This window comes from Nansenia antarctica (assembly GCF_963989245.1).
Source record: "Nansenia antarctica genome assembly, chromosome: 5".
In the NCBI taxonomy this organism is placed as follows: domain Eukaryota; kingdom Metazoa; phylum Chordata; class Actinopteri; order Argentiniformes; family Microstomatidae; genus Nansenia; species Nansenia antarctica.
Window position 1 is genome coordinate 4,863,408 of NC_137690.1, and position 12,247 is coordinate 4,875,654.

At 45.6% G+C, this 12,247-nt stretch overlaps 1 protein-coding gene across 1 annotated transcript in view; it reads right to left on the reverse strand.

Moving 5' to 3' along the window:
• Positions 1–9,737, reverse strand: part of trim36 (tripartite motif containing 36) — a gene marked incomplete at both ends in the record, with an annotated part of 28,817 nt that extends 19,080 nt beyond the window's left edge. The window contains 3 exons of the mRNA XM_080530863.1: positions 2,286–2,315; positions 4,883–5,117; positions 9,675–9,737. Of these exons, the coding sequence (XP_080386989.1) occupies positions 2,286–2,315; positions 4,883–5,117; positions 9,675–9,737 (328 nt within the window). The remainder of the gene's footprint in view (positions 1–2,285; positions 2,316–4,882; positions 5,118–9,674) is intronic.
• Between the last annotated feature and the right edge of the window lie 2,510 nt (positions 9,738–12,247).

Consider the following 12,247-nt stretch of genomic DNA (forward strand, 5'->3'; position numbering starts at 1 on the left):
GTAGGGGAGAGAGAAAGGTAGTGCAGAGAAAGAGAGAGGGAGAGGTGTGGAGAAAGGGAGAGAAAGGTAGTTCAGAGAAAGATAGAGAGGGAGAGAGAGAGAGAGAGAAAGGTAGTACAGAGAAAGAGAGAGGTGGAGAGAGAGAGGGAGAGAAAGGTAGTGTAGAGAAAGATAGAGATGGAAAGAGAGGGAGAGAGAGAGAGAGAAAGGCAGTACAGAGAAACAGAGAGGTGGAGAGAGAGAGAGCTCAGCTCAGGGCAGAAACTGTCGAGTCATCGCAAGGTCATTCCGGCAGGGGAAAGACAGGGGGTGGGGTGGGGGTGGAGGGGACCGCTCCACTCCTACAGACCCACAAGGTTTACAACACTGTCATCAAAAGGCGACACATCTCTGTCGCCGGGGGCAACTCTGCATCACAAAGGGAATCGGAGAATTAGCAGAGGAGGGAGAAAGGGAAGTGGAGGAGGAGGGATGCATTCAAGTTGTGGAAATTGGGTCAATTTGGAATGAATCTTCCCTCCCTACACACATTCTGACCTCCCCCATATCTAATTAGGTGAAGAAATACTGGTTTGAGACCAGAGTGCTCCATGGCTTCAAGGCTGGAGAGCGAGTGTTGTTTCTAGGACGTGTTGTGTTGTCTGTGGCGGGGATATTAGCTGGACAGGATCCTGCATTGAATAAGTCTAAATCGTGTGCAGTGATGGGGGACTTTGTTTCTTTGGCCCTTCCTCAATCGTTCCGAAACTCGATTCCTCGCTTCCTTTCCTTGCTTCCTCTCCTCACGTCCTCCGCTCTTCCTCGTGTCCTTCCACTTCCATTGGAGGAGAAGAACGCCTCAGTGGGAGGGACTTAAATCCTCTCTCCACCAATGAGTTTAGAGTAGGAAGCGATCGGAGGACACGGAGAAGGAGAGAAGAGGAATCAAGTCTCTAACAATCAAGAAATGGGCCGACGATGTGTGTATTTGTTAGAGGAAGCGGTAGTGGTGAAGGAGTGTTTATAGAAGAGAGAAATCTCTCTCTCTCTCTCTCTCACCACGCCATAGCTCTATAAAAACATCTACTGAGGGCTGAGCAAAGAAAACTGCCACAAAGAAAACCTCTCCCCACTAAATCTCGCTGACGAGGCAGCAGTGGCTGTAATAAGTCTATTGTTTCGTTTGGCGTTTGTTGTGTGGGCGTCTCACACCAAACTAGCGCAAACAAGATGAGATTAGAAAGGCTGGTTGGGGCAGAGAGCTGTCTCAACAATCCCCACAGTGTTTTGGGGGGGTGGCGGGGGGTGTTTTAAAAAACAAATCATGTTCAAATTACAGCTGAACCGTGACGGCGGTCAGCTACACCCCACCCCACCCCCTCCCCCCAACAGGCCGGAGGAGTGTCAGAGGGAGGGAGAGAAGGGGGGGGAGAGAGAGAGAGAGAGGGGGGGAGGGAGAGGGAGAGGGAGAGGAGAGGGAGAGGGAGAGGAGAGGGAGAGGGAGAGGGAGAGGGAGATTGAGGGTTCAGCACCCCTGCTGTGGGATGATAAGAGGGAGAATCTGTGCATGTCCAAACACACTGATCCTCCTCTGTCTTTCTCTCAATAGATCCCCTACAGTTACACTGTCCTCCTTCCTCTCCTGGACGCCACAATGCCGTGAATGCCTGGGCGTCCGAGAGTACAGGGAGGGAGGGAGGGAGGGAGGGAGGGAGGGAGGGAAGGAGGGACACTGCCAAGGAACTGCATTAGCCGCGGCATTAGGGCATCGCATTCCTGTTTCTAACCGGACTCCTAGGCAACATCTAGAGACTCATTTCTCTCTCTCTTCCCCTCTGACACACATCCCCTCCTGTACTTCATCCATCCCTCTCTCTCTCTCCCTCCCTCTCTCTCGTTCACTAACCTACTTCGTAAGACATTCACGTTTTTTGAAGAGGCTCTAAGCACTAAGGCCTCAGAGCGGCCCTGCCTGAATAAAAACACCACCTACCTCCACCCAGACACACGTTAAAACCTTTGCTCAGTAACAGTAGACTTTTTTTTAAAAGCCAAAAAGCGACATGATCTACCCTATAAGCTAGTGGCGTGGGCAAGGGGGGGGGGGCTATCTATAGTCAGTTGGGGGGTGGGGGCTAACTATGATCAGTTCGGGGGGGGGGCACCTATCTACAGTCAGTTATGTGGTAAGGTTACGTACAGTAGAGTACAGCTGGAGCTCACAGGGGGGAGTTGGGAGGGGGGGGTCTAGCTAGAAACACTGTACTCACTACTACAGTTACTCATAACATGGAACCCGCGTCTACCTCTCCTCCCAAACGACCTTCTGAGTGCGGCTGCAGCAGGCGATGGACAGAGAAGTGGAGTGAGACCAACGTTAGAACACAGATCAATGTGAACAGAAGTGAAGTGAGGCAACCAATAAAAATGTTTAAAAAAACAAACGGATCCATTTTCCAGTGACGGTGGCGGAGGAGTGGACAAGGGCAGACACACACATACGCACACAGTACTGAAAATAAACAAACAGGAAATCAAAAGGTTGCTGAAAGTGAATGACGGTGCAGAAATGTGCACCCTGGATGGCTTTGATTATTGCTCTGTGTGTGTGTGTGTGTGTTCACTGTTGACACAGCGAGACATTTCCTTGTCCAGGTTACAACCTGTATCCGGTGTGCGTCAATAAAGTTTGATCTAATTAAGCTTTGTATTCACTTACACTGTGTGTGCAGTGCTGCAGTGCACAGTCACTGCTTTTCTGTGTGCACATTCAGGCTCCTCGTCTTCTACTCAGTAAACCCATAGGTACAGGCTAAAACAAACAAGCGGCCATTTTAAGACCCTCTAGGACGGTGAAGAAGGGCCTATTGATGAAGTTCCAGTAACACCCCTCAGCCTTGTTGGCTTTTCAGGCCCGGGACCAATAAATATAGTGTTCCGTCCGCTCCGTTCTTCCTCGCGGGTCCGTTATAGTTTCTCCTAATCCTCCTTCTCCATTCCACGCAGGAAGGTCCCATTGCCATGGCCACCACTGGTCCCTACAGCCAATCGAATCAGCAGGGGGGACTTAACCCCCCCGTGTAATACCGTCTCTCAAAAGAGACTTGAGCGTTCTAAAGAAAGGTACGCCGGTTAAAAACAAACGTCCTTAACGACGTAACATACTTACCCTGAGGATAAAAATAAAAACATTACGTCAAAATCCTCCGTAGAAAAGTGCTGAGTCACGTAGCCCAAAGGCAACTCCAGCTAGAGAAGTTAATGATTCTTTACGAACAAAACAACTAAAGGGTGTATTCTTATTATTGTTATTGTGAATCACCACCATAGCCTTGTAAATGAACTCTGTCTCTCCTGCAGCAGTGAATGCATCCAGTGTGAGAGTGAGAGTGTGTGTGTGTGTGTGTGTGTGTGTGTGTGTGTGTGTGTCGACCTGGCTGTGGAGAATGAGCACATTGAGGTTGTGTGAATGTGGACCGGCAGTATTTTGTGAGAGAATGTGTGTGTGTGTGGACCGGCAGTGTTTTGAGAGAGAGTGTGTGTGTGTGTGTGTGTGTGTGGACCGGTGGTGTTGTGAGTGTGAGTGTGTGTGTGTGGACCAGCGGTGTTGTGAGCGGCGCTGCAGCTGCTGTGGTCGGTGTGGAGGGGCAGCAGGAGGGAGGTGGGGGGGGGCAGCCAGGGGGGGGCCGAGGGGCCCCGGCGTCAGCAGAATAGCCGCCTTGTCTCCCTCCTCCAAAGCTGCCTTCAGCTCCCAACCAGAGGTCGGACATTGAACCCTCAAGCTTCCCTTAGCGATGGCATATGTTTTGCGAAGCAAATGAAAATACTGTTGTGACAACCCCCCGCCCCCCCCCCCCTCCCTCCCTCCCTCCCTCCTCCCCACCTCCACCACCACCATCTCTTCCTCCTTCCTCCCTTTTTCGAAACACGTTATTTTGTGTAAGCGTTTTAAATACTTATCGCGGTGGATAATAGGTGCTGCTTTGTTCAGCTGTTCAGCCGTTGTGTACATAGCTAATAAAGCCCTGCTTCCTCCAGGTGGTGTCAATGATAGGTATTCAATCTGTCTTTCTTTTAGAAACTGCTTGTTATTACAAAAAAATTACCGCAACGCGTTCCGTGATTGAAAGGTTCTTTGAAAAAATCTGTGCCTGAAGGGCGTCGGAGGAGACAGAGGAGAGGTTAAGGCTTGAAAGAGCTTGTCAGGTTTCCTCACAACAATTAGACTTGTCTGTGCCTCTCAACAAGGCCCCGGCAAGACAGAGGGTGGTCTCCCTGGCGTTGCTAGAACACCGTATGAGCCGCTAACCTACATTTTGGGGCATTTAGCAGACGCCTTGAACGAATGAATGAACCTTTATTTCGAACATGATTTAAAAATAAAAACTGATAACTAATCACGAAAAGTACAGATATCACTGTTCGAAAGGGAGTAGGATGAAGCCTAAGCTTATCATGTCCTACCCCTATCCGTCACTTCCAAGCCTTATTCCAAAAGCGACTCACAATCGATACATTCGACTAAGCAAGTGAATCGTCGATTCACCAGTCGTAGCATTAAAGAGTAATCTAGCTCAGGCCAGGGGCCATCGGCAGTCGTCAACCTTACGGTTCTAAACCAGGAGGAGGAGGAGGAGGAGGTGGTGGTGTGGGTTGTCTACTCCCATATGAAACCAAGATAACAGCCTTTTTTTCTCCAAGCAATTAAAGCAGCATGAATGAGGCACAATGGAGGACAGAATGAGTTAATATAACTTTTTTGGGGTTATGCCAAGCAGTTCCATCCATGTCCATCCAACAACAACAACAACAACACGGGACATTGTCGATGGCCCCCCGAACCTCAAACCCACTCGAACCACCCCCCCAGGCCCTGAAAACGCACCTGACCTTACAAACACACCTGATCTGGCCAGTCTGTCCAGCCTCTCCATGCTGGGGGAGGGCACCCTGGACCGGGGGCTGCCCGGGAGGGAGCACTCGGACCCGGCGTCGAACGAGTCGTCATGGTTGAGCAGCAGGACCTCGCGGACGCACTTGTGACACACGCTGTGTTGACACGGCAGGATCAGCGGGTTGGTGAACAGCTCCTTGCATATCGGACAGATGAGCTCCCGCTCGATGTTCTTGATAGGGACCTGGAGGAGAGAGACAGAAACAAAATGGGTATTCATTCATTGTCTTTTTTTTCTTTTCTTACTATGCTCCTCTTGCTGTATTTTGTATAATGCTGTATGTAAAGCACTTTGAATTGTCCATGTTGTCTGAAATGTGCTACACAAATAAACTTCCCTTGCCAGTAGGAAACCAACTTAAATGTGTACTCTGTCACGTACAGCGCACACAGTCGTAATTGATCCAGTGAAACGCTTTGACATCATCTTAACTAACGTCTCGCGTCGTGTCCTGACGTTAAATCAATATTGACAGAGGCCAATTGACGGTTAACAGGTGGCTTTGACTGGAATAACCTCTGAATGGTTAGATAAATGGTGTTAGGTTTCTGGTGCAATGGTTTGGTCGCAGCGAAGGAGAGACTATCATAGACTCCAGACTGACCTCGCCGCTGATCGATACATTGATTGATACATTGATTGATACATTGATTGATACATTGATTGTGTTCAGGCGGTGGTGAAACACGATACTGGTCACATTCCTACGCAGTTAAAAACTAACTGTGTGTCTGCTCAAATAGTTTAAAGAGCCACATAAACACTGACGAGCTTCAAAGGTCTTATTAGTCACAACATTGTGTCAAAGTTTAACAACATTGTGTCACACAAAGTTGAACAACAGACAACAACCCGTGAGTTTAGAATGATAAGGTTCTATCTCCGTTTAGAATGATAAGGTTCTATCTCCGTTTAGAATGATAAGGTTCTATCTCCGTTTAGAATGATAAGGTTCTATCTCCGTTTAGAATGATAAGGTTCTAGAACGATAAGGTTCTATCTCCGTTTAGAATGATAAGGTTCTATCTCCGTTTAGAATGATAAGGTTCTATCTCCGTTTAGAACGACAAGGTTCTATCTCCGTTTAGAACGATAAGGTTCTATCTCCGTTTAGAATGATAAGGTTCTATCTCCGTTTAGAATGATACGGTTCTATCTCCGTTTAGAATGATAAGGTTCTATCTCCGTTTAGAATGATAAGGTTCTATCTCCGTTTAGAATGAGAAGGTTCTATCTCCGTTTAGAATGATAAGGTTCTATCTCCGTTTAGGGCAGTTCAGAGATATTGAGCGTCAAAGTTTTTACATGCCATTATGTTCTGTGAGATGGAACCTTTGTATTTTATGAAAAAATGAAAAAAATGAAGAAAAAAAAAAAACACCACACAGGCATTCATAAACACCTAATGGATCAGATTATGTAAAAAAAAAAATATATATATAATTTTGATCTCCAAAAATGGAGATAGAACCGTATCATTCTAACGTCACGATCTCATGTCGCCTCGTTTAAAGCCCAAACAATCCCCAGCAACAATGACCCAACAAACCCCCTCCACCCTCTCCGTGAGTTTTAAAATGTTATTAAAACAAAAAGCTTCCTCTATATGTTCATTCATTCAGCCTCTCTACTCACCAATATTGAGTTACGTCGCGACACGACAGATGTATTCATGATGAATATTAACAACTATCTTCTTAACGGTTTAGAACTCACTCTCCTTGTTTAAAAAAACAACCGAACTTCTCCCAACGTGTGTGTGAATGTGTGTGTGGAAGATGCCGCGAGTGTCGACAATGAATTAAATAGCGTGACGCCGCGCAGGATCAGCTGCAGAAGTAGAGTTGTTACTGCGGAGGGGGGGGGGAGGGGGGAGGGGAGAAAGGGGGGGGGGGGAGGAGGGGAGACTGCGAATCTCCATAGAAACAATGCTGCAGCCCCCTGAGTATTCAAAAGCGGGGTGGGGCCAGTGGGCTCGGGTTTCAATGGAGTGAAACTTGGAGGTGTGCACTGTGCAACAGTGTTCCAATATCTGACTGACCTGGGGGCCGTTCCACTAAAGTGGATTAGTATATCGGCGATTGAAATAAATCAGGCGATCAGGCAACTCGGGATTGGAATTCAAGCCTCAGGTGATTCCTCGAACGAGGATCATATCTTCGATATGGGCGCGTGCACGCAGACATAAAGAGCCCCGAAGAGTCGATCTGTCGAAATGAAGATACTCCACTCTGCAGGGGTCCTACATTTGCGCAGCATTCCGAATTATTGATCTTTATGAAGACGGAAAAATAAAGTAAAATAGTGACTTTACTATTTTAATAGTAAAATAGTGCAATACTGCTGCAATTAACAAGGCGAGGGAAATGGTTTGGCAAGAAATTGCTGACCGATTAAATGCGTAGGTCATACTAGCCCCAGTTATTGTTATATGATCATATTTTAATAAATGAATTTTACTACTGTGGTGATATCAGCAGCAGGCTACAAACCGTCATATCGCCACAATGGCCTAGTGGTATCGACCGCTGCCATAGTATCTATTCGTAATTTTTAGACGGTGGTTCAAATCCCTCTTCGGACACACTTTTTACTGCATTTCGTTGTCTGAATCTAATCTAAAATCTCATCTAAAAATGTATGTAGGCTATAAAATTATGGTGCAGGCTAATTTACAAGAACTGACACGATTACAATGGTGTTTGAAGCCTTTGCATGAAATCTGTAAAAAAAAAAAAAAAGATCACTTAGTCAAGTCTCGAACTCGCAACCTTCAGAACTCTAGCTGGTTGCCTAAACCACTGCGCCAGCCAGACCGCTGTGTCAAAAGCAATGCAAGTTGATAGACATACCTATTTATTTTTATAATTTTTTTACACTTTTTAATTTATTTATCCATCGATCTATCTATCTATCACACTTTCAAAATATCAGGTTATCTATCACACAATCAAACTATCTATCTATCGATCGATCACACTTTCAAATTATCAAGTTATCTATTTATCACACAGTCAAACTATCTAATCTATCTATCTCGTAAAAAGTGGGAACTAATATTTCCTAAAAGACACTTGATGGAACTGTCGTTCGGGATGTAGTTTCCGCCTGTGAGACATTTTTTGACGCACGCATTACTTTAGCCAGTCTTTTAGCCTGCTCGCGACCAGGCTAATTATATCTGACTCAGAAGGATATGTTGCATAGCAACCAAACAGCGAATTATTTGAGCCACATTGATGGCACCGAACGCAAGCTAACATTATCGCTGATTAGAACTTTATCGAGGTTTAGAAGATAATCTCGCCTAGTGGAACGGGCCCCTGCTCGAGATACATACTTGTATTAGCCAAAATTGCAACTATGAAGCCTTTATAGGTCCTTATCAATACTGGATTACAATAGAGATGTCTATCTCTGTGCTATTTATATGTCAGTAATATGATGCAGGTAGGCTAATAGCCTACCTAATAGCATGGATTATGTCTATAATAATAATAATCTAATATAGGATTAGCAAGTGGCAAGAACCGCGTACTACATTACTCAAATAAACACAAGATCAGTCTATCAGTATATATATAAACTATTTTGCCCTAAACTCACTTGTTTGTTGTTGTTGTTGTTGTTGTTGTTGTTGTTTGTTTGTGTGTGTGTGTGTGTGAGTGTGTGTGTTAGGGAAGGATACACAAAACTACACAATTGAATAATCTGGCATTGTGTGTGTGTGTGTGTGTGTTAGGGAAGGATACACAAAACTACACACTTGAATAATCTGGCATTGTGTGTGTGTGTGTGTGTGTGTATGTTAGGGAAGCAAAACTACACACTTGAATAATCTGGCATTGTGTGTGTATGTATGTGTGTGTGTGTGTGTGTGTGTGTGTGTGTGTGTGTGTGTGTGTGTGTGTGTGTGTGAGTATGTGTGTGTGTGTGTGTGTGTGTGTGTGTGTGCGTGCGTGCGTGCGTGCGTGCGTGCGTGTGTGTGTGTGTGTGTGTGTGTGTGTGTGTGTGTGTGTGTGTGTGTGTGGTGTCCGCGAGGACCGCACGTCCAGGGGAGTAAAGGTGCAGTGCAGGGAGGTGGAGACGGGCTACGTCACTGCCAGCTCATCACGTGGTCTCGCAGCCTAGCCTTATAGCAGCATGACTTGTGATAAGTTGTAATGGCATATAACATAACCTATAACAGCATAGGCTATAATCACGCCAGTGAACATGCATGTTAAAGTCATTACAGAGGATAGATTTGCCCGTACATGCACACACCCAAAGCCTCCATTGCATAAACAAAACGAAAACGAACGCAAACGAAATATCTCGAGGGGAAGAAATCTCTCAGTCAGTTGACAGAAGTCATGCTTCAATTTCCCTAAAAAAATCTGACAGAACAGCTCAGATCATGGCTTTCATCCGTCAATAAGATAGATAGACAGACAGATATATAGGCTATAATGACAGTTAGATAGATAGCTATAGATAGATAGATATAATTATAATTAATTTCCGTAGCTCATATAGAATATTTGCATGAAAACGACCAACACATGTATGCCCCATGCATGACTTGACAGCTGATGCACCGCTGCAACCTTTCTTTCTTAAACGGTGGATTCTATTTATAGCCCAAGGGGAATAAAAAACCGTTGCTTTGAACATCCCTCTTGTCCGTCTGTCAGGGAGGCGGCACACACACCTTGGTCTCACCGCCAACAGTGTCAGACAGCTCCATAAATCACTCACCTCTCCCCGCTCGATCCGCTCCACGATGCTCGCGAACTCCTTTAAATCCTCAGAATCCGACATATTTACAACGTATGCCAGTAAGACAATGCAATAGAAAATAAATTAGAAGACAACAAATCACTAGAATAAATAATAATAATACTTTAAAAAAAATAGACTATAGCAAATGTTTGTAGAAAAGAAAATGATTAAATGGCTTCCGAGGGAGAGTATAATGTCTCATTCAGAGAGAAATCTAAGGCTAAGGGTTGTGGTGGTTGATCTTCCTCATCGCCATCCTCCTCTGTGTGTGGAGTTGCCCATATGTGTAGTTCTGTTTGATGTCCGTTCAGCTCCTCCAGGGATGTTTGATTCAGACAGCAGAATCATCTTGTGGACCAGACCCCGCCCTTACTGTACATCCTTACAAGACCGCTCCACTTCGCGATGTCTCCATGTGGCGCCCTTTGTATTCACTCCATGATATCATTTTATCCCAACAACAATGAACCGACTGTCGATATATTTTTAAATTCCGGGAAAAAAAATATTGAATTAATTGAATTATTATTATTTTTAAAGAAGGAGGATGGGTGGGGGAGAGAATGTTGTTTCAGTCAGTGGTTGGTTTACGCGTGGGTAACGGTGCGTTCATGTCCATGCATATTGTGCATCATATGTTTGGTTCTCATTCCCGAACTAGATAGCATTTGACCTCATAATATGTAGGCCTATGTTATTCGTTTAATTTCACTGATATCAAGTAAAAAAAAGAAGAAGAAAAAACGCCCTACAAAGACCCTCTATCCGCATAACGTCTGCTCTTTCAGACAACGTATCTATGCTATTGTGGATTATAATGTCACAGAGCAACGGTCCTCTCTGGAGAATCATTCCCTGGTGAACTTGGAGCGACGGGACGGGATGATGAGGTCTGTGGGGGTGACGTAGTGGGTTATGGGGAGCGGAGGGGATTAAAGTTCGTGCGTAATTGCTGCTGGCGATGCCACTTGTTCCACGCGCGGCCACGGACGACGGCATCACCAGATGGCCGCTTCGCGCGGATGTCATGCGTGCCATGAGGGGCTGCGTTCGTAAATTCGTTCTGAGAGCGCCGGAGCGCACACTGGGTCAACGTCATAAAAGGGTGTCATTTGATTGGACAGGAGGGCATTCCGTGAGTGCTGATCAGATTCAAGAGCGAATTTTACGAACGCAGCACGTGTCACCCATGGGAGGAGAAGCACAAGCAAGTGGTCAATGACGATCCATGTTTTTACAGATAGTGATGTTCTTGGCGTGCCTGGCTGACTGTGTGTGGTCTGACTCTGGACTGAACTTCACCCGGGCGTGTAAAGGTCATGTAGGGCAGGGAGCGGCCTTCTGGGTCGAGGCTACGTCGATAGGAATTATTGACTCGTGACTTCTTCACTTTAAGGACTATGATGTCAATGTGGAGTTGTCTATTGTGTATGTAGGGTGAACAGACGCGCGGCTCGTGTATTTATAGTATTTATATAACCTAGGCTTTAAGCCAAAGTAGACCACCTTGGGGTACGTGACTCACACACACGTAGGGCCTATACAGTCACATACGAGCGCAGATGCGTGTGTGTGTATCCTAGTAGAAACTGTTATTTTTTTCTCTTGGGTTCACGCTAGGCTCAGAGTTACTACAGCTGACAGCTGGGGCTACGCTTTGTTTTTTTCCTCCCAAACATCCAATCATCATGAACTAGGCTAAATGAGCTTCTGGCTCGTGTTAGATTGTGTTCCCTCATCCAACCCTCTGCTTTTAGAGGGAATCAAGACAAAGAAATCTGACCCAAATCATTGTAACACCATACGTCTTCATTTGCTACAACCAAGATCATTTAATATGGATCCTCACCTCTGGCATTCTCTCCACAGGGAAGGCGGGTCAGAGTGGAAGGGGTCAGAGGAGGAGGAGAACATATTGAAGACAACACAGGATCATTGTAAATGTTCCGGAATAAACTATGGCGTCATAGCGTATGTGATCAACAGTAGCCTGCAGTGGCGTTTGTATCTTACGTCAGTGGTTGAAGAGGGGGGTCGTTTATTCATTTAACTTTTATTTATCTAGGTCAGTCTCACTGAGATACACTAACATCCACACTCACTGAACACTTCATTAGGAACACTATACTGATACTGGAGTAGGGCCTCCCTTTCCTCTCAAAACAGCCTAAATTCTTCATGGCATTGATTCCACAAGATGTTGGAGACATTCCTTTGTGATTCTGGTCCATGATGACATGATTGTATCGCACAAATCCTGCAGATTGTTCAGATGCACTTTCAAGCTGTGACTCTCCTGTTCTACACCACATCCCAGAGGTGTTCTATTGGATTCAGATCCGGTGACTGGGAAGGCCACTGAAGAACACTGAACTCATCGTCATGTTCATGAGACGGCTTTTGCTTTGGGACATTTGCTTTCTGCATCATCATACTGGAAGTAGCCATTAGAAGATTGTTACATTGTGGTGTAATGTGATGTACATGGTCAGCAACAATACCCACAGGCTGTGGCATTCAAGCGATGATTGATTGGTATTAACAGGCCA